Source organism: Oncorhynchus mykiss, chromosome 6 (assembly GCF_013265735.2).
Source record: "Oncorhynchus mykiss isolate Arlee chromosome 6, USDA_OmykA_1.1, whole genome shotgun sequence".
NCBI lineage: Eukaryota > Metazoa > Chordata > Actinopteri > Salmoniformes > Salmonidae > Oncorhynchus > Oncorhynchus mykiss.
The window spans coordinates 51157685-51180670 of NC_048570.1; the positions used below are offsets into that span (position 1 = coordinate 51157685).

Here is a 22986-nt window from a genome sequence, read left to right on the forward strand (position 1 = left end):
CACCTCTTCTCAGTACAGGAGACAGAGTTGTGCAACTCTGTAGAGAGAGCCTACATAATTGCCTTTGGTAAATTTCCCTCTTGCGCATCAGCCCGCAGAATCACACCTCCACATCCATACAGATGGAGAATACATGGACAAAACACAGCAGGGTAGTCAGAGAAAAAAGGCGGTCAAGAATGTTAACACTGACACAGCGTTTGTTGTAAGATCAAATCCCCGAGCTGACAAGGTAAAAATCTGTTGTTCTGCCCCTGATCAAGGCAGTTAACCCACTGTTCCTAGGCCGTCATTGAAATAAGAATTTGTTCTTAACTGATTTGCCTAGTTAAATAAAGGTAAAATAAATAAAAAATTGTGTGAGGACTGTAAATCAAATGTCTATGCGTTTATTAATCTACATTATTGTTACTGGTGTAAAGAGTAGGCAGGAGGCAGTCGCAAGTTTAGAACTAACTGCATACAAGACCCCTGGGAGCTAGAAAGAGGGGGTCAAATACTTATTTCCCTCATTAAAATGCAAATCAATTTATAACATTTTTTACATGCATTTTTATGGATTTTTGTTGTTGTTATTCTGTCTCTCACTGTTCAAATAAACCTATCATTACAATTATAGACGGATCATTTCTTTATCAGTGGGCAAACGTACAAAATCAGCAGGGGCCAAGGTGAGTCCAAAAATGTATTGTATGCTACTGCATAAATTATGCAATATGCAAGGGAGATATGTATACTGTAGCTGAGAAAGTAATACTAAGTGTATGTTGTGTAGTAAGCTGTTCGTAGCCCATGTGCCTCACCCTAATAATTTAGTCTATTTTCACCAACGTTGTATTGTTGTAACACATCGTTCGTCGCTGGTGTGTGCTTGTTTACCTATTACCTGTTTTAGAGAAATGTAATCATCGCATATTGTAAGAGCTTTCATTGTCTGTTTGTATGTAAGAACGGCCCGTGTTCAGACTTCTGTCGCTGTACATTTCAAAAGTTCTGAACAAATTGTTATACTGATAACGTGTGGGCAGGTAGCCTAGTGGTTGGAGCGTTGGGCCAGTAACCGAAAGGTTGCTCGATCGAATGCCCGGGCTGTTTTGCCCCTTAAGTACCCTGTGTTCCCCGGGCGCCGAAGACGTGGATCAGCCTCCCGCACCTCTCTTATTCAGATTTTAGTTGAATGCATTCAGTTGTACAACTGACTAGGTATCACCCTTTTGTCCGTCGTCTCTCGCTCATTAATGACTGAAACGAAATTACGGATGGCCTCTTATCCGCTTGTCGTCCCCTTATGCCATAGTTTGTACATCTCAATTGTAGTAGGAACCACATTTGTTTAAGCAAGTCAGCCATATTAGCTATTTTTTTGAATGCAATTAAAATGAGGCGGAATTAACAGTAGCAGTGGTAAGGTGTTGGGACTGCTGTTGGAACAGCTTTATGTAGGCACCGTCTGTCACCGTTATAGTGCAATTAATGTATTGTTTAGTGTTGTGGCTTTGCTGGCATGCATCCCATTTTTTTGTTTGCCCCACCAAGATTTACATACTAAAATCGCCACTGCATATATCTCAATGTATTTTTGAGGTAAATCTATTTCGCACCACCAGCGTGATTCCCTTTCAGGCTCAACAGGCTGGTGAAGCGAGCCAATCAGAAGAGGCTTTACCAGCGCTGTGAACTGACCAATCAGCGAAGCGAAGTAGCAGCATATTTTAGTTTCAACTAATTTATGCCCGATGTCCACAAGTTGAATATATCCGTCCTTGATGCACATGTGTCTCGCAAGGCTGCAGAATCGTTTGCAGTATTGATAATGTTATTTTCGCTGCGTCGATTTCTACCGGGATCTCCATGCTAAAAATGTTGCATGGAGACACATTGCCAATATGATTGGATTACCTGGTTAGTTGAATGTGAAAGAATTAGCTGGAAAGTGGAAGATAGGTGCTGGCAATTAGCTAAACGATCTAGCAAAGTGGTTAGCTTTGTAGTTAGCTGGTTTGGCTGTTTTATGAACATCTGTAACAACGCACGAGTTGAAAATACTGAATTCTTGCGGTATACAGAACGCACCGCAGCATCACCAACCCAGCGTTGCGGACTGCTTCATTAACAATACGACTTCAGCCGGAACACATAGTTTGTGCAACTTCTGGACATGAGGCTTTATGCGATTCTGCAAATGTAACGAAACAGAGGAGGACCTACCTAAATGTGTCCAATATAAACGTTCCAAAACGTTTTCCGTTTGGAGTTAAACGGTTGCTACAGACGAAACGATTTGCAACAGAATCGGCGTAATGAATACACCCGAGGTCTCATTCGAAACTTCCGATTTTGAACGAAAGGGGTGGCGGCAAATAATAACAACAAAGCGGGGTATGCAACGGGCAGACTCCCTGGTGAAACATATTTCTGACAGCCATTGCTAGATAAGTCTAGCAAGACAACCAGAAACACTTTGTTAAAAAATAAAGCTAGCTAGCCAGTCTAACTTACACAAATGCCATTATGGCATCGAAGTCCGACCAACTTCTCATCGTGGTGTCCATTCTTGAAGGTAACGTTTGGTCAAAGTCAATCCGTCTTGTATTTTCTTTATTTATCTAAACATTAGTACTGCAATATTCACTAAGCGTATGTATTGTAGCTAACGTCAGCCAAAAGATACTGGTAGCTAGCTAGCTAATTTTCTCACTTGTTTCTTCAACGTTAACGTAGCTAACTAACGTTAGCTAGTTAGCTATCTTGTAACTTTAGTTAGCAAGCACATTACGGTAATGTTTAGTTAACGCCAGCTAGTTAACTGTTAAATCTAGCTAGCTACATTTTGCTAGCTGATAAGCTTTTTATTGAAGTGGTTGGTTAGATGGCTAGCCATGGTGTACATTTAGCTAAGCACATTCTTGTATGCCACTTAGAAGCTACAAGCATGTCTGTTTGAAATATTTTTTGCTCGACCCAGGTCGTCAATTCCCAAAGAGCCAGCGCCACAACCTTATAGTACATGCAAAGTTTGATGGAGAGCAGTTGGCTACAGACCCTGTTGATCACAAGGAGCAGCCTCAGTTCTGCACAGAGTTAGCCTGGGAACTTGATCGCAGGACCTTGCACCAGCACAGGTCATTCATAACTACATACCTTCTCTCTAGATACTATTGATGCCCAGTTACTTAATTTTACTTTCATGATGGTTCATTTCCTTGCAGTTATGCACTTTGATTGCTGATGCACAAGGCTACTTCTAGTACACATGCATGCAACTGAAGATTGTAATGTCAATGTTTTGTACCCCCAGACTCCAGCGCACACCCATCAAACTACAGTGCTATGCTGTTGATACAACCACATCTGTGAAAGAGTGTGTTGGATATATTATTCTTGATTTAAGATCTGTGCAAGAAATCAAACAGGTGAGCTCCTCAGGTGTTCTCTGAATATTGCTATTCTGAAATTCAAGATGTTAGCTATCAATGTGATACCGGCTTTTTGCTAATTACGATTCATACATTGAAGATAAGTTCAAATTTGATCTGTCACATGCTTTGTCAACAACAGGTGTAGACTAACAGTGAGATGCTTACTTATGGGTCCTTTTCCAACTATGCAGAGTTGAATAAATAGAAATAGTGACTAAATACACAGACCATAACGAGTAAATGTAACATGGCTGTACACAGGGAGTACCAGTACCGAGTCTATGTGTAGGGGGTAAAAGGTCATTGAGGTAGCTATAGCTATGGGGTAAGTGAGTAGGCAACAGGATCAATAATAGACAGGAGCAGCGTATGTGGTGTGTGTATGGCGTCAGTATGCATATGTGAGTGTGTGGGTAGAGTCCAGTGTGTGTTCCTAGTTAGTGCAAAAGACGGTAAGTCCAGGTAGCCATTTGATTAGCTATTTAGCAGTCTTGTTTAGTAGTCTTATGGCTTGAGGCTAGAAGCTTTTCAGGGTCCTGTTGGTTCCAGACTTTGTGCACTGGTACAGCTTGTTGTGCGGTAGCTTGGGTGACTGGATTCTTGGACACTTTTTTTGGGGGGCCTTCATCTGACACCACCTGGTGTAGAGGTCCTGGATGACAGGGAGCTTGGCCTTAGTGATATACTGGGCTGTGCTCCGTACCCTCTATAGTAGAGGTCGACCGATTCATCGGAATGGCTGATTAATTGGGGCCGATTTCAAGTTTTCATAACAATCGGTAATCAGCATTTTTGGACACCGATTGTGGCCGGTTACATTGCACTCCACGAGGAGACTGCGTGGCAGGCTGACTACCTGTTATGCGAGTGCAGCAAGGAGCTAAGGTGCTAGCTAGCATTAAACTTATCTTATAAAAAACAATCAATCTTAACATAATCACTAGTTTACTACACATGGGTGATGATATTACTAGTTTATCTAGCTGGTCCTGCGTTGCATATAATTGATGCGGTAATTTATAATTGAATCAGAGCCTACTTCGCCAAATGGGTGACTTAACAAGCGCATCCGCGGAAAAAGCACTGTCGTTGCACCATTGTGTACCTAAACATTAACATCAATGCCTTTCTTAAAATCAATACACAAGTATATATTTTTAAACCTGCATATTTAGTTAATATTGCCTGTTAACATAAAATAAATTAAACTAGGGAAATTGTCACTTCTCTTGCATTCTGTGCAAGCAGAGTCCGGGTAAATGCAGCAGTTTGGGCCGCCTGGCTCGTTGCGAACTGTGTGAAGACCAATTCTTCCTAACAAAGACCGTAATTAATTTGCCAGAATTGTACATAATTTTGACATTGAAGGTTGTGCAATGTAACAGCAATATTTAGACTTAGGAATGCCACCCGTTAGATGAAATACGGAACGGTTCTGTATTTCACTGAAATAATAAACGTTTTGATTTTGAAATTATAATTTCTGGTTTTGACCATATTAATGACCCAAGGCTCGTATTTCTGTGTTATTATAATTAAGTCTATGATTTGATCGAGCAGTCTGACTGAGCGGTGGTAAGCAGCAGCAGTCTCGGCAAGCATTCATTCAAACAGCAATTTCCTGCATTTGCCAGCAGCTCTTTGCTGTGCTTCAAGCATTGCACTGTTTATGACTTCAAGCCTATCAACTCCCGAGATTAGGCTGGCAATACTAAAGTACTATTAGAACATCCAATAGTCAAAGGTATATGAAATACAATTGGTATAGAGAGAAATAGTCCTATAACTACAACATTAAACTTCTTACCTGGGAATATTGAAGACTCATGTTAAAAGGAACCACCAGCTTTCATATGTTCTCATGTTCTGAGCAAGGAACTTAAACATAAGCTTTTTTACATGGGAAACATTGCACTTTTACTTTCTTTTCTAACACTTTGTTTTTGCGTTATTTAAACCAAATTGAACATGTTTCATTATTTATTTGAGACTAAGTTGATTTTATTGATGTATTATATTAAGTTAAAACAAGTGTTCATTCAGTATTGTTGTAATTGTCATTATTACAAATCTTCCAATTAATTGGTATCAGCTTTTTTTGGTCCTCCAATAATCGGTTTCGGCGTTAAATTCATAATCGGTCGACTCTATAGTGCCTTGCGGTCGGGTGCTTTGCAGTTGCTGTATGTGGTGCAGCCTGTCAAGATGCTCTCAATGTTGCAGCTGTAGAACTTTTTGAAGATCTGAAGGCCCATGCCAAAGGGGGAAGTTACTCTGACGTGCCCTCTTCACAACTGTCTGTGTTAGAGGTCGACCGATTATGATTTTTCAATGCCGATACCGATTGGAGGACCAAAAAAGCCGATACCGATTAATCGGCCGATTTTTTTTTTAATTTTATTTTATTTTTATTTGTAATAATGACAATTACAACAATACTGAATTAACACTTATTTTAACTTAATATAAAACATAAATAAAATCCATTTAGCCTCAAATAAATAATGAAACATGTTCAATTTGGTTTAAATAATCCAAAAACAAAGTGTGGGAGAAGAAAGTAATGTGTGCCATGTAAAAAAGCTAACGTTTAAGTTCCTTGCTCAGAACATGAGAACATATGAAAGCTGGTGGTTCCTTTTAACATGAGACTTCAATATTCCAAGGTAAGAGGTTTTAGGTTGTAGTTAATATAGTATTTATAGGACTATTTCTCTCTATACCATTTGTATTTCATATACCTTTGACTATGGGATGTTCTTATAGGCACTATAGTATTGCCAGTGTAACAGTATAGCTTCCGTCCCCCTCCTCGCCACTACCTGGGCTCGAACCAGGAACACATCGACAACAGCCACACTCGAAGCATCGTTACCATCGCTCCACAAAAGCCGCAAGGGGAATACCTACTCCAAATCTAAAAGCGCGTGAAGTTTGAAACAGTATTAGCGCACACCCAGCTAACTAGCTAGCCATTTCACATTGGTTACACCAGCCATTAGGCTGATAGGCTTGAAGTCAAACAGCGCTGTGCTTGCGAAGAGCTGCTGGCAAAACGCACGAAAGTGCTGTTTGAATGAATGATTACGGACCTGCTGCTGCTCAGTCAGACTGCTCTGTCAAATCAGACTTAATTATAACATAATAACACACAGAAATACGAGCCTTTGGTCATTAATATGATCAAATCCGGAAACTATCATTTCGAAAACAAAACGTTTATTTCAGTGAAATACGGAACCGTTAGGGATGCCACTCGTTAGATAAAATACCGAAGTCTAAATATTCTTGTTACATTGCACAACCTTCAATGTATGTCATTAATTACGTAAAATCGTTCTGTCCCTGAACAAGGCAGTTAACCCACAGTTCCTAGGCCGTCATTGAAAATAAGAATGTGTTCTTAACTGACTTGCCTAGTTAAATAAAAGGTATATAAAAATATATATTTTGTATTTTTATATAAATGGAAATCGGTGCCCAAAAATACTGATTTCCGATTGTTATGAAAACTTGAAATAATTAATCTTCCATTCCGATCAATCGGTCGACCTCTAGTCTGTGTGTGAACCATGTTAATTCCTTAGTGATGTGGACACCGAACTTGAAGCTCTCAATCGCTCCACTCTAGCTCCATCGATGTGGATGAGGGCGTGCTCGCCCCTCTGTTTTCTGTAGGCCATGATCAGCTTCTTTTGTCTTCCTGACGTTGAGGAAGAGGTTGTTGTCCTGGCACCAGATCTTATGTCTGAAGAATGTACAAAGTTAGCTTGAACTTATGAAAGTCTGTATTTTGACAAAATGTCACATAACATACTGTATGTGTGTTGTGTAAATTCTGTCTTTTTATAAATACATACAGTGCATTCAGAAATTATACAGACCCCTTGACTTTTTTCCACATTTTGTTACATTACAACCTTATTCTAAAAATGTTTTTCCCCCTTTTCAATCTACACATAATACCCCACAATGACAGCAAAAACAGGTTTTTAGAAATTGTAGCAAATTTATTTAAACAAATCGGAAGTATCACATTTACATAAGTATTCAGACTCTTTACTCAGTACTTTGTTGAAGCACCTTTGGCAGTGATTACAGCCTAGAGTCTTCTTTGGTATGACGCTACAAGCTTGGCACATCTGTATTTAGGGAGTTTCTCCCATTCTTCTCTGCAGATCCTTTCAAGTTCTATCAGGTTGGATGGGGAGCGTCGCTGCACAGCTATTCTCGGGTCTCTCCAGAGATATTCGATCGAGTTCAAGTCCGGCCTTTGGCTGGGCCTCTCAAGCACATTGAGACTTGTCCCGAAGCCACTCCTGCCTTGTCTTGGCTGTGTGCTCCGGGTCGCTGTCCTGTTGGGTGGTGAATCTGAGGTTCTGAGTACTCTGGAGCAGGTTTTCATCAAGGATTTCTCTACTTTGCTCCGTTCATCTTTCCCTTGATCCTGACTGGTCTCCCAGTCCCTGCCACTGAAAACATCCCCACATCATGATGCTGCCGCCACCATGCTTCACCGCCGGGATGGTGCTAGGTTTGTTCCAGACATGACGCTTGGCATTCAGGCCAAATAGTTCAATCTCTGTTTCATCAGACCAGAGAATCTTGTTTCTCATGGACAGAGTCCTTTACGTGCTTTTTCGCAAACTCCAAGCGGGCTGTCATGTGCCTTTTACTGAGGAGTGGCTTCTGTTTGGCCACTCTACCATGGAGGCCTGATTTCATGGAGTGGTGCAGATATGGTTGTCCTTCTGGAAGGTTCTCCCATCTCCACAGAGGAACTCTGGAGCTCTGTCAGAGTGACCATTGGGTTCTTGGTTACCTCCCTGACCAAGGTCCTTCTCCCTGGATTGCTCAGAGCAAACTCTTTCCATTTAAGGATGATGGAGGTCACTTTGTTCTTGGGGACCTTCAATTCTGCCAAAACATTTTTGGTACCCTTCCCCAGATCTGTGCCTCAACACAATCCTTTCTCTGAGCTCTATGGACAATTCCTTCGACCTCGTGGCCTGTTTTTTTTCTCTGACCTGCACTGCCAACTGTGGGACCTTTTTATATAGAGCTGTGTGTGCCTTTCCAAATCAAGTCCAATTTAATTGATTACACCACAGGTGGACTTCAATCAAGTTGTAGAAACCTCTCAAGGATGATCAATGGAAACAGGATGCACCTGAGCTCAATTTTGTGTCTCATAGCAAATAGTCTGAATACTTGTGCAAAGATTATTATTTTTTTTAAATTGCATTTTAAAAATTGTTTCAACCTGTTTTCGCTTTGTCATAGTGGGGTATTGTGTGTAGATTGCTGAGAAATGTTTTATTTAATACATTACAGCCTCATTCTAAAATGTGGAAAACGTTGAGGGGTCTGAATACTTTCCAGACTGCACTGTGTGTGAGAGATGTACAGTACCAGTCCATTTTTTTTTTTTTGGTACTATTTTCTACATTGTAGAATAATAGTGAAGACATCAAAACTATGAAATAACACATGGAATTGTGTAGTAACCCAAAAAGTGTTAAACATCAATGTTTTATATTCTTTGCCTTGAGGACAGCTTTGCAGTCTTGGCATTTTCTCAACCAGCTTCATGAGGTAGTCACCTGGAATGCATTTCAATTAACAGGTGTGCCTTGTTAGTTTGTGGAATTTCTTTCCTCAATGTGTTGGAGTCAATCAGTTGTGACAAGGTAGGAGTGGTATACAGAAGATTGTCATTTCCCATTTTCCATATGGCAAGAACTGCTAAAATAAGCAAAGAGAAATGACAGTCCATTATTACTTTAAGACATGAAGCTCAGTCAATCTAGAAAATGTCAAGAACTTTGAACGTTTCTTCAAGTGCAGTCACAAAAACCATCAAGCGCTATTATGAAACTGGCTCTAATGAGGACTGCCACAGGAAAGGAAGACCCACAGTTCATTAGATTTAACTGCACCTCAAATTGCAGCCCAAGTAAATGCTTGACAGAGTTCAAGTAACAGACACATGTCAACATCAACTGTTCAGAGGGGACTGCGTGAGTCAGGCCTTCATGGTTGAGTTGCTGCAGAGAAACCACTACTAAAGGACACCAATAAGAAGAGACTTGCTTGGACCAAGAAACACAAGCAATGGACATTAGACTGGTTGAAATCTGTCCTTTGGCCTGGAGTCCAAATTTGAGATTTTTGGTTCCAACCGCTGTGCCTTTGTGAGACGCAAAGTAGGTGAACAGATTATTTCCGTTTGTGTGATTCCCACCTTGAAGCATGGAAATGTGGTTGTCCTTTGCTGGTGACACTGATTTATTTAGAGTTCAAGGCACACTTAACCAGTATGGCTACCACAGTATTCTGCAGCGATACTCCATCCCATCTGGTTTGGGCTTAGTGAGACTATTTGTTTTTCAACATGACAATGACCCAAAACACCTCCAGGCTGTGTAAGGGCTATTTGACCAAGAAGGAGAGTGATGGAGTGCTGCATCAGATGACCTGGCCTCCACCATCACCAATTTGAGATGGTTTGGGATGAGTTGTACTGCAGAGTGAAGGAAAAGCAGCCCAAAATTGTTCAGCATATGTGGGAACTCCTTCAAGACTGTTGGAAAAGTATTCCAGGTGAAGCTGGTTGAGAGAATGCCAAGAGTGCAAAGCTGTCAAGGCAAAGGATATCTACTATGAAGAATCTAAAATATATTTTGATTTAACGCGATTTCATATGTTATTTCATAGTTTTGATGTATTCACTATTCTACAATGTATCCAAACTTTTGACTGGTACTGTGTGTCTATCTCTTTTGTTTTTTGTGCCAGCACAATTTCACCCAGTCAAATTCCTGTACATAAAAATGTATCTGAAGAATAAAAGTGATTCTGATGAGACTTGTTTCATTGTGTCTCCAGGCTCCTAAATGGTATCCCTTACTAAGCAGCAAGTACACCAAGTTGAAGCCAGCCATTCTGCTCACCATTGCACTGGAGAATGACACCAAACAAACAGAGTTGTCACTAGAACGATTCAAGGCCAAAAAAGCACCACCAAGACAAGGTGAGGAGTGTCTTCATAGGATGTGTCCCAAATGACACCCTTTTCCCTACATGGTGCACTCTGGTCAAAGGACTCTCATCAAATGAAGAGCACTATATAGGGAATTGGGTGCCATTTGGGATGCACAAATTTGAGATGGTGCCTTGCAAAAGTATTCACCCCACCTTGGCATTTTTCCTATTTTGTTGCCTTACAACCTGGAATTAAAATAGATTTTTATCATTTGATTTACACAACATGCCTACCACTTTGAAGATGTAAAATATTTGTTGTGAAACAAATAAGAAATAAGACAAAAAAACAGAACTTGCATAACTATTCCCCCCCCCCCAAAAAAAAAGTTAATACTTGGTAGAACCACCTTTTGCAGAAATTACAGCTGCAAATCTCTTGGGGTATGTCTCTATAAGCTTGGCACATCTAGCCACTGGGGTTTTTGCCCATTCTTCAAGGCAAATCTGTTCCAGTTCCTTGAAGTAGGATGGGTTCTGCTGGTGTACAGCAATCTTTAAGTCCTTCCACAGATTCTCAATTGGATTGAAGTCTGGGCTTTGACTAGGCCATTCCAAGACATTTAAATGTTTCTCCTTAAACCACTCAAGTGTTGCTTTAGCAGTATGCTTAGGGTCAATGTCCTACTGGAAGGTGAACCTCTGTCCTAGTCTCATATCTGTGGAAGACTGAAACAGGTTTCCATCAAGAATTTCCCTGTATCTCCACCTTGTCCCTGACCTGTTTGGAGAGCTCCTTGGTCTTTATGTTGCCGCTTACTGGTGTTGCAGAATGTGGCCTTTCAGAACAGGTGTGTGTGTGTGTGTGTATACCTACTGAGATCATGTGACACTTAGATTGCACACAGGTGGACTTTTTATTTAACTAACTTGTGACTTCTGAAGGTAATTGGTTGCAACATATCTTATTTACGGCTTCATAGCAAAGAGGGTGAATACATATGCACGCACCACTTTTCAGTTTTTTTTTTTTTGGAACACGTTTTTTCCATTTCACACAAAATAGTCCAACTTGGTGAAGTATGTCCATTACATTAAGTACAAATCTATTTAAAGCTATAAAAATCTATTTAGATTGTAATGCAACAAAATAGGAAAAACGCCTAGGGGGATGAATACTTTTGCAAGACACTGTAGATAAGTTATAATATATTACTTGAACACGTTTGGGAGATTAGGCTATATTTGGTGTTTTAACAACTCACCTGTTTTTTTTGTAGGTTCTCCTGTGTTGAGTAACCTTTTTCCAGAGAAACTAGAGGCTGTTCTGAAAGAGGATGAAGGATATCACCAGATTGGACATCAAGATTATTGCACTGACTTGTTTGTTTTGTCTGTTACTGTGGCCTTTGCTACCAAGCTTGAACAGGTAAAGTACTTCTTTAATAGTACTTCTCTTCAATAGCTAGGTTTCCATCCAGTTGGCCACAGATTTTCATGTAGATATTCTATAATCCGCATAAAAACAGTATGCACATTTTCCCACCAGAGATGTTTCCATCAAATGTACTTGTTGCTGTGCGTGATGGTGTAGTGCACATAAAAATACATTTTGTGGTTAAATTCCCATGTATTAAAATAAAAAATACAAGTTAAATAGGTTTCCGTCACATTTTCAACTACTGATGGTTTCTCACAAAAAATGTTGCTTTATAGACCGAGTGTGCCCGCTCTGGTATTGGCATGTGCGTTCTAGCCACCAGTGGTATCTGCGTGCTGTTGACTATAGCACATGTATAGCCTACACAATAATGTTGATGGTATTATTATATGATATTATTGTCGAAGAGCAAGATAATTTCTTTGGTCTAACAGCAGCCAAGCAACGATGATCGTGTCACCAGAATAGTGTGTGTGTATATGTATGTGTGTGTGTATGTATGTGTGTGTGTGTGTGTGTGTGTATGTATGTGTGTGTGTGTTTGTGTGAAATGTTCATGAAATGTCTTCTTGCTTTCCCAAAGACCTTTTTTCAATTAAACGTTATCTTCAAAGTTGCCTATGCTTCCCTGGCGCAATTTTATGATTATTTTTTATTAATCCGGTGGTATTTGTTTAGCAAATTCTAATATAATGTGGGCTATAAGCACTGCTAAACAGCAGCCTCTTGCTAGGTGTGAATTAAAGGGTAACTACATCCAAATATCAGCATTTCTCATATTTCTTCCAGACCTCAAAAGCGGTCTACTGATGTGGTTTAAGTATTGTGCACTTGGATCATCATTTTTGGTTTTCTATAAAAAAAAATTGAAAAAAAAAAAATTGAAATTTTGAGAGCGAAAACCTGAAACAAATGGTTAAATGGAAACCTTATTTTTCAAGATAATGTGGGCTATGTGCTTTTTTTCTGTTTTACCCTCTTGAGCTGACAGCCTTGGGGCGATATTTGCATACATTGTCAATGCCTCGGTAAAGTATGAAGAGGGCCATTAAGACTAGAGGCTCTCGAGTGGTGCAGCGGTCCTAAGGCACTGCATCAGTGCTAGAAGCATAACTACATACCCTGCTTTGATCCCGGGCTGTATCACAACCGGCCGTGATCGGTAGTCCCATAGGGCGGCGCACAATTGGCCCAGCGTCGTCCGGGTTAGTGTAGGGTCTGGCTGGGGTAGGCCGTCATTGTAAAATAACTGACTCGCCTAGTTAAATAAAAATAGGCTACCACCTTCTGCTACTCTATATACTTGTGGAAAACACTGAGGATTCAAAGATAACCGCAATGTACACTAATGCTGAAACTATTAGCATAAACATTAGTCAAACTTGACCCCAGAATTTGTATATAAACTCAAAACGATAAGTAATGTCTTTACGAAGGATTGCCTGCTGCATTCAAACAACCAACCTACAGCACTAGTCTAAACTTGACTTGCGTCATCTGTTATCACTTGGTATTAAGGGATAAACATGGTAATGCTTTCACTGATTGTATATAAAGGAAGATAGTTCCTAAATGATTGTGCTTGCTTTGTTATCCAACTGATCTTGTCCTTTGTCATCCTGTGAACACCATTCATTGCTGCTCGCAGCTAGATTTAAATATGTATTCTGTAGTTCATGCCGGTATTGCAGGTGTGCATTGACAGTGATTTGTTTGCTTGTGTGTTTCAGTTGATTCCCAGTACGATGAAGCTGGTCGGTGAAGGGTCTGAGTTTTTCTTCTATTATACCCTGCTGGGTAACGACATCACCAGTGAACCTTTCCAAAACCTGATTAGCCCCAGCTTTGAGCCAGAGAGGGCCTCGGTCCGAATCCGCAGCAGTGATACGGTTCTACTGGCCTTTCTCAGCCTGCAGCCCAGTCTTCAGGTGCTGTGCTGTCTGTCATGCTCTCACGTGCTAACGTGACGCAAGTAGTTGCTTTGCTGGAGTGTCAACAAAGTCTGGTGTCATTGTCATTTGATTTTTAATCAGATATAACATGACTCCCATAAAATGGTGACAGAAATATTGCAAAAAAGTTTATTTTTTGGCGTCAATGGAATCCGTTACACTAGTGTTTCATAATCGTCTCTGTGTATGTTTTGTCACAGGTCCACCTCTGCTGTGGGAACCACTCCCTTGGCAGCACAGAGGTCTCCCTAGCTGGCCTGGCTAAGAGCAGTGTGGACCTGGAGAAGCAGGTGGCCACAGTGGAGGGGGCCTTCATTCTCCAGCCTCCTAACCGAGCCAAGCAAAGCTTGCCTCCTGTCCCCATGGATCTGCAGCCCACTGTGGGGGTGTCCGTCACACTCAGGAGAGAGGCTCTCACTACTCCGGTAAAGAAAGGCCTACCTGACACACTGAGCTAATCACGGTTACTAACCTACTGATCTGATGTAATAGAATGTTTAATACCCTACTGCTGTAGGGCTCAATTACTTGGTTACTGTCTCTGATGTTGGTTGTCTCGATTTTGCATCATTGCAAATGACAGGAGGAACTTTGACAGAGGTGGTTTCTCTCTGTCTCTCTCTGTGTGTTGGTAGGTGGGAGCTAATGCAGAGGGAGATGGTCCTCTGATTCCACTGAAGACCGGGACTGTGGAGCACGTCCTCCCTCCATCTCCCCCTGCTGAAAAGTGGCCCCGAACTCCCTCACCTGGCATAAAGTCCCCCATTAAGTCTCCCACGTACCTAGCTGAGTCCCCTCCCAACCCCCTCACAGAAAGCGAGGCTAACAGCCTGCAAGTAGAAGCTGCCTTGCAGGCTCAACCTCTCCCAACTGGTAGGTGTTTGTTTGAGTGGGCTCATTCACATTCATTTGGACATTTTAGACCATTCCATTGGTCCTAAAGTTAAATCTCTGGGAGACGCAACACAAATGCGCCCCCATCTCAAGGGTTTGGCAGTAAAACCTGACCTCTTTTAGTTCCACTTTTGGGGAACGACACAGTAGGCACACCCACCACGCTTCCTCTAAAGGCTTTTCGCACAGAATTTTTCTTAGCCCTCGGTTAAGCCCAAGAATTAGTCCATTTGAAAAGCCTCTGAACAAGAAAGCCAGGATAAAAAGCACTAACATGTCTGTGGTTGTTTCTGTCTGACTTGGGCCTCCAGGTTCGGTCCTTGCTCCGTGCCAAGTGGATGACGAGCCTGAAGGAGGCCTGTCCTCGGTCAGCGTCTCTGCACCAAAGATAGCCATCCCCTCCTCGGCACATCACTACTGTTTCTCCATGGACCTGCGCAGTGTCCGCAACATAAACCTGGGCTTCCCTGTCAGCTGCACACTCCGGTAGAGTGATCATCACAGTTTTTGCTCTGTACTGAAAATGCTGTATCCTGAAAACTTGACTGCTGAAATGCACAATTTTCTAGGATTGTATTAACAGTGGACTAAAATATATTTGTCTAGAATTCCTTTAACAAGCCTTTGGTTTAGTCCAGTTATTCCCCCCTTCTTGGCACATTTGAGGTCTCGTTTTATCTCTTTATTTTTCTTGAAGTGTCAACTTTGATTCAGCTTGAAAATGTACATTCCATTCCTCCAATCATTCTTTCATACCACAAAATGTAAGCCACGTTACCATGTGGGTTATTCCAGCAATTCGTTGCCTTTTGGTCAAAGAAACGTTTGCTTTCACAAAATGTTTACATTCTGGGCTCTATTTTAACAAAGCCCTACAGCAACGGTAAATCTTAGTGCTGGTGGTAGCGTTATAGGTTCAGGGGTGCGTCAAATATTTTTGCTATTTTCACAACTGGAATTATGGGCACAGTAGCTGGCGGTGGTGTGAATGAGCTGGGTTCTGATTAATTAACAAGTTGTGGGTATGTCGAGGCTTGGCCCCTCACTAGCCAATCCGAACGTGCTCAATGGCGTAATACAGTTCTTTCAGAAAGTATTCACACCCCTTGACTTTTTCCACATTTTGTTATGTTACAGCCTGAATTTAAAATTGATTAAATTTATATTTTTTAGTCACTGGTCTACATTCAATGTTCCATAATGCCAAAAGTGGAATTGTTTTTAGAAATTCATATATATATATATATATATATATATTTTTTTTACAAATCAAAAGCTCTTAATGTCTTCAGTCAATTATTCAACCCCTTTGTTATGGCAAGCCTAAATAAGTTCAGGCGTAAACATTTGCTTAACAAGTCACAGAACAAGGTGCATGGATGGACTCTTTGTACAATAGTAGTGTTTAACATGATTTTTGAATGACTACCTCATCTCTGTACCCCACACATACAATTATATGTAAGGTCCCTCAGTCAAGCAGTGAATTTCAAACACAGATTCAACCACAAAGACCAGGGAGGTTTTCCAATGCCTCAAAGAAGGGCACCTATTGATCAAAAAAAAAAGAAGACATTAAAAATCCCTTTGAGCATGGTGAAGTTATTAATTACACTTTGGATGGTGTATCACTACAAGATACAGGCGTCCTTTCTAACTTAGTTGCCCGGAGAGGAAGGAAACCGCTCGGGGATTTCACTATGATGCAAATGGTGACATTAAAACATTTAGAGTTTAATGGCTGAGTTAGGGTTATAGGACATTGTAGTTACTTCACAATACTTACCTAATTGACAGAGTGAAAAGAAGGAAGCCTGTACAGAATAAAATATTCCAAAACAAACACTAAGCCACTAAAGTAATGCTGCAAAAATGGTGGCAAAGCAATTAACTTTTTGTCCTGAATAGAAAGTGTTATGTTTGGGGCAAATCCAATACAAGCATAGTGGTGGCTGCTTCATGTTTATTCGTATGCTTGTAATCATTAAGGACTGGGGACTTCTTCAGGATAAAAAAAATAACATAATGGCGCTAAGCACAGGCAAAATCCTAGAGGAAAACCCGGTTCAGTTTGCTTTCCACTGGCACTGGGAGATTAGCAGGACAATAACCTAAGACACAAGGCCAAAACAACCCTGGAGTTGCTTACCAAGAAGACAGTGAATGTTAGTTTTGACTTAAATCTACGTGAAAATATATGGCCAGACCTGAAAATGTTTGTCTAGCAATGGTCAACCACCAATTTGACAGCTTGAAGAATTATGAAAACAATAATGGGCAAATGTTGCACAATCCAGTTGTGGAAAGCTCTTAGAAATGTACCCAGAAAGACTCTCAGCTGTAATCGCTGCCAAAGTGCTTCTACAAAATATTGACTGTGGTGTGAATACTTCTGTAAATTAGATATTTCTGTATTTAATTTTTTAATAAATTGGCAAACATTTCGAAAAACATGTTTTCGCTTTGTCATTATGGGGTATTGTGTGTAGATGGACCCCTCCCTCACCTATTTAATCAATTTTGAATTCAGGCTGTAACACCACAATGTGGAATAAGTCAAGGGGTATGAATACTTTCTGAAGGCACTGTATAGCCAAGATGCATGACTGATGAATGGCAAAGATTGACTTTATTCAGTCAGTTTGTCACCTTTTATAAACTAGTTGTCAAGCAAAGCACAACAAATAGCTTATGCACCACGACTCTGCGTGGCTAAGTGGATTTCGACTCATCATTATCACAAATACTCTCCCTGTCATGAAAAAACGATTTCAACCAACCACAGCCCATACAAATTGTCCTGGGAGGCGGGACAGACGGCAGACTGCATTCCCCTGTCATCATTTGCTTTGTGACTGACATGCGAATGCCTATCAATAGAAGATGCACATCATTCATTCTAGCGGGAGAGGGCTTGACGTATTGGTGAATTCAAACTTTTTTAAATGAAAAGTAGCCTGGTTAATTTGAAGTGGGGAAAAATAGCAGGCGGAAAATTTGTCTGTAACCGGTTGATTTAGCCGACTGCTGGCGCTAATGGAAAACACTGCCATATTAAAAATCTGATCTATTGAATTCTCCATGTGGTCTATTTTAAAGGGAACTTCATTTAAAGCTGCAGTATTTAACTTTTTGGGCAACCCTGCCCAAATTAACGTAGACAGTTATAGATCTGTCATTCTCTCTGAAAGCAAGTCTAAGAAGTGGTAGATATGTTCTATGTGTGCTCTTTCTGTGCTTCCCATTCTCAAGTTTAGTTTCCTTTTACTTTCGGTTTTGTACGCCAGCTGAAAACACAATATTTTCGGTTATTGATAAGATTTTTCCACAGCAGTTTAAATCGTAAAATTATTCTCTACACTTGCTTGCTTTGTCACAAACTGAAATTAGGCATGCTATTAGAATTTTAGCAACCAGGAAATGGCAGAGTGATTTCTGCAAATTGCACCTTTTTTTAATATAACAGGCTTTTAAAATCTATATTGTTACACAATTTCTACTTCAAATATCAAAGGGACACTAAAAAGGCACTTTTTTTGTGGAAAGACCCAAGTATTTTCTCTCGTTTCAGGTATGCATACCAGTTTTTCGGGAGTGCCGCCCCCATCATGACCAACCCCCCAGTGGAGGTGAAGAGGAACATGGAGGTGTTCCTGCCCCAGTCGTACTGTGCCTTTGATTTTGCCGCTCTACCTCACCAAGTCCAGGACACCTTCCTCAGGTGTCTTGTCACATTCTAGAGGAATACGTGAAGCATGCACTTTTAGGGGCTTGTTGTGCCTACTTGTTTCATTGTGCCAAAGGGGTGTTTTTGACCTAGCACTAACAAATCCAGAATCGAATCAATTAGTTGGTTAGTTGAATCAAGTGTGTTAGTGTTAGGGCAAAATCTAAAATGTGCACTCCTTAGGGTCCCCAGGACCAGGGGCCTAATTTATCAAAGGTGCGTGCACACAAAAACACACTCTAAACCTTGCGTTTCCACAAAGGTTGGTATTTATACATTTTGAACTTGAGGAAAGTGTGTGTATCTCCATGTACAGCTCAGGCCTGTTAGTAGTGGTTGATCAATTGTATTGCAAGCAAATATTATTATTTTGGGGGTAATGTATGTGTTTGATGCCTTTGAATTATAATGATGTTAACGGATGCATTTTCTGTTAAGGAGATTGCATAGCAGCATGTTGTCTAATATGTTTATTTTACTTGTATTATCTAGGCCTAAATCATAATCATATTGCAGGGCTGGTTTATTCCCGGTACACAACAAATATTAGGCTATTATTTAGCCATTGCTCATTCATTTAGCTACCATTTAGCCATCGCTAAATAAATCATTGAACTGCATCAGTAAAATAACAATGGCGAGGCTATATACAGGGGTTACCGGTACAGAGTCAATGTGTGGGGGCACTGGTTATTTGAGGTAATATGTACATGTAGGTAGAATTATTGAAGTGACTATGCATAGATAATAACAGAGTAGCGGCAGCGTAAAAGAGGGGTCCGGGTAGCCCTTTTGATTAGCTGGAGTCTTATGGCTTTGGGGTAGAAGCCTAGACCTAGACTTGACCCTCCGGTACCGCTTGCCATGTGGTATCAGTGAGAACAGTCTATGACTAGGGTGGCTGGGGTATTTGACCATTTTTAGGGCCTTCCTCTGACGCCACCTGGTATAGAGGTCCTGGATGGCAGGAAGCTTGGCCCCAGTAATGTACTAGGCCGTACACACTACCCTCTGCAGTTCCTTGAGGCCGAGCAGTTGCCATACCAGGCAGTGATGCAACCAGTCAGGATGCTCTCGATGGTGCAGCTGTAGAACCTTTTGAGGATCTGAGGGCCCATGCCAAATCTTTTCAGTCTCCTGAGGGGGAATAGGTTTTGTCTTGCCTTCTTCACGACTGTCTTAGTATGTTTAGACCATGGTAGTTCCACTGCAGCCCCGTCGATGAGAATGGTGGCATGCTCGGTCCTCCTTTTTCTGTAGTCCTCAATCATCTCCTTTATCACGTTGAGGGAGAGGTTGTTGTCCTGGCACCACACGGCCAGGTCTCTGATCTGCCTATAGGCTGTCTCATCGTTGGTGTCATCGGCAAACTTGATGATGGTGTTGGATTTGTGCGTGGCCATGCATTCATGAGTGAACAGGAAGTACAGGAGGGGACTGAACACGCACCCCTGAGGGTCCCCCGTGTTGAGGATCAGCGTGGTGGATATGTTGTTACCTACCCTTACCACTTAGGGGCAGACCATCACGTCCTAGTAATCCGTCTGGCCTTGTGAATGTTGACCTGTTTAAAGGTCTTACATCAGCTATGGAGAGCGTGAGCACTCAGTCGTCCGGAAAAGCTGATGGACTCATGCATGCTTCAATGTTACTTGCCTTGAAACAAGCATAGAAGTAATTTAGCTCGTCTGGTAGACTCATGTCACTGGGCAGCTCGCAAGCCCTGCCACATCTGACGAGCGACCATTTTTCCATCTCGCTCATTCAATATCCAAGCGTGCTCGAAAGTAAATAGACTGGTAACCTATTTTACGTTTTGGGTTGGCTACAGCATTGCTGTTCGATAGGCTGATGTCACTCTCCTATTTGATATCAGAGCCAAAACCAAGACAGGAGATAAACATAATCATCTATTGATGAACATAGCATCGTCTCAGTCAAAAGGCTATGACCTATTATTGAACATGTAACTGCTGTAATGAAGCAGCAAATAAAGAGTTAAAGAAAAAAATAACATTTGCCTAAAATGCAATTAGCTGGAAAACACTATTGTAAACAGCACACCTAATGTGATCGGTTCCATATGTGACAGAGATGAAAATCTCAAATTTAGAGGTAATCTAATAGCAACAATAATTGCCTCCAATTATTTTTGGATTTTGGCTAGGCTACTTTGAAGCAAGTTAAGACATTCCTCATTATGATAAATAAGATACTTTTCTTCATAAAGTCTATGTGGACACCTGCTTGTCAAACATCTGATTCCAAAATCATGGGCATTAATATGGCGTTGGTACCCCCTTTGCTATAACAGCCTCCACTCATCTGGGAAGGCTTTTCACTACATGTTGGAATATTACTGCAGGGACTTGCTTCCATTCAGCCACAAGCATTTGTGAGGTCAGGCACTGATGTTGGGCGATTTGGCCTGGCTCGCAGTCGGCGTTCCAATTCAGATGGGATATTAGATGGGGGTTGAGGTCAGGGCTTTGTGCAGGCCAGTCAAGTTCTTCCACACTGATCCCGACAAACCATTTTTGCATGGACCTTACTTAGTGCACGGGGGCATTGTCATGCTGAAACGGGAAAGGGCCTTCCCTAAACTTTTGCCACACAGGTGGAAGGACAGAATCCTGTAGGAAGCACAGAATCATTTAGAATGTCAATGTATGCGGTTGCGTTAATATTTATCTTCACTGGAACTAAGAGCCCTAGCCCGAACCATGGAAAAACCCCAGACCATTATTCCTCCTCCACCGAACTTTACAGTTGCCACTATTTATTGCGGCAGATAGCGTTCTCCTGGCATCGCCAAACCCAGATTTGTCCGTTAGACTACCAGATGGTGAAGCGTGAGTCATCCCTCCAGAGAACGCGTTTCCACTGCTCCAGAGTCCAATAGCGGCGAGCTTTCCACTCCAGCCGACGCTTGGCATTGCTCATAGTGATCTTAGGCTTGTGTGCGGTTGCTCGAGCCATGGAAACCCATTTTATGAAGCTCCCGACGAACAGTTCTTGTGCTGACGTTGCTTCCAGGGGCAGTTTGGATCTCGGTAATGAGTGTTGCAACCGAGGACAGGCGATTTTTATGAGTTACAGCACACGGCGTCCCGTTCTGTGAGCTTGTGTGGCGTACCACTTCTCGGCTGAGCAGTTGTTGCTCCTACATGTCCTACACCTGGCAGCAACGGGTGTGGCAGAAATAGCAGATTTCACCATTTTGAAGGGGTGTTCACTTACTTTTGTATGATTAATTGATGAATTGTTAACCGTTAACATCCCTAGTTCGAATAGACAATCACTTGTTTTTAACAGTCACTGCGAAATGTTTAAACGTTCCGATCAAATTTGCCATTTCGAAACTGTCATGGCCAAAGTTCCAACATTTCCAAATCATACAGCATTTTTGCTACCACAGAAGGTGAAGGTGAGGGTTTGGCGTTGCTTGTTCACAAGCACACGTGTCTATTATGGCTCTAATTTATAATTGAAAACATGCCTATATGTTGCCTGCGACAGATTAATGAATCCCAATCATTTGCTGCGCAAGCAAATCCTAGAATCTCCACCTGCACCAGAATTTTAAATTACATTTAGTATGCACGGTTGATAAATGAGGCCCCAGGATTGGGAAACACTGGCTAGTTGATGGTTGTCTACTTGTTTCATTTTGGTTGTGTACAGATAAGACAACTCAAGGTTTCTTTTGATTTACAGTGCCTTCGGAAAGTACTCAGACCCCTTAACTTTTTCTGCAGTTTGTTACATTACAGCCTTATTCTAAAATGGATTAAATAAAATAAGCAGCAATTGACACACAATACCCCATAATGACAAAGCGAAAACAGGTTTTTAGAATTTTTTGCAAATGGATAAAAAAAAAAAACGGATATCTTTATCTAAATAAGTATTCAGACACTTTGCTATGAGACTCGAACTTGAGCTCAGATGCATTCTGTTTATATTGATCCTTGAGAGGCTTCTACAAACCTGGAGGTCCACCTGTGGTAAATTCAATTGATTGGACATGATTTGGAAAGGGGCACACTACTTTTTATATAACCTCCCACAGTTGACAGTTCATGTCAGAGCAAAAACCAAGCCATTAGGTTGGAGGAATTGTCCGTAGCACTCCGAGACAGGATTTTGTTGAGGCACAGATCTGGGGAAGGGCACCAAAACATTTCTGCAACATTGAAGGTCTCCAAGAACACAGTGGCCTCCATCATTCTTAAATGGAAATAGTTTGGAACCACAAGTCTCTCCCTAGAGCTGGCCGCCCGGCCAAACTGAGCAATCGGGGGAGAAGGGCCTTCAGGGAGGTGACCAAGAACCCGATGGTCACTCTGACAGAGCTCTAGAGTTCCTCTGGGGATTTGAGAACCTCCCAGAAGGACAACCATCTCTGCAGCACTCTACCAATTAGGCCTTTTATGGTAGAGTGCCCAGACAGTTCTCTTGGAGTTTGCCAAAAGGCACCTAAAGACTCTCAGACCATGAGCAACAATATTCTCTGGTGTGATGACCTGAATGCCAAGTGTCACGTCTGGAGGAAACTTGGCACCATCA

General features: G+C 41.4%; 1 protein-coding gene across 2 annotated transcripts in view; it reads left to right on the top strand.

Annotated features, from left to right (window-relative positions):
* The first annotated feature begins 1749 nt into the window (after positions 1–1749).
* Positions 1750–22986, top strand: part of LOC110526137 (centrosomal protein of 120 kDa) — a 65831-nt gene continuing 44594 nt past the window's right edge. Inside the window, exons 1-10 of one of the 2 annotated variants that reach the window (XM_021606776.2) lie at positions 1750–2560; positions 2966–3122; positions 3299–3413; positions 10308–10452; positions 11684–11832; positions 13575–13772; positions 13997–14221; positions 14432–14669; positions 15002–15176; positions 18262–18411. In XM_021606776.2, coding sequence (XP_021462451.2) covers positions 2512–2560; positions 2966–3122; positions 3299–3413; positions 10308–10452; positions 11684–11832; positions 13575–13772; positions 13997–14221; positions 14432–14669; positions 15002–15176; positions 18262–18411 — 1601 coding nt within the window. In that variant the 5' untranslated portion in view covers positions 1750–2511. The remainder of the gene's footprint in view (positions 2561–2965; positions 3123–3298; positions 3414–10307; positions 10453–11683; positions 11833–13574; positions 13773–13996; positions 14222–14431; positions 14670–15001; positions 15177–18261; positions 18412–22986) is intronic. The other variant, XM_036980406.1, reaches the window with a different exon arrangement.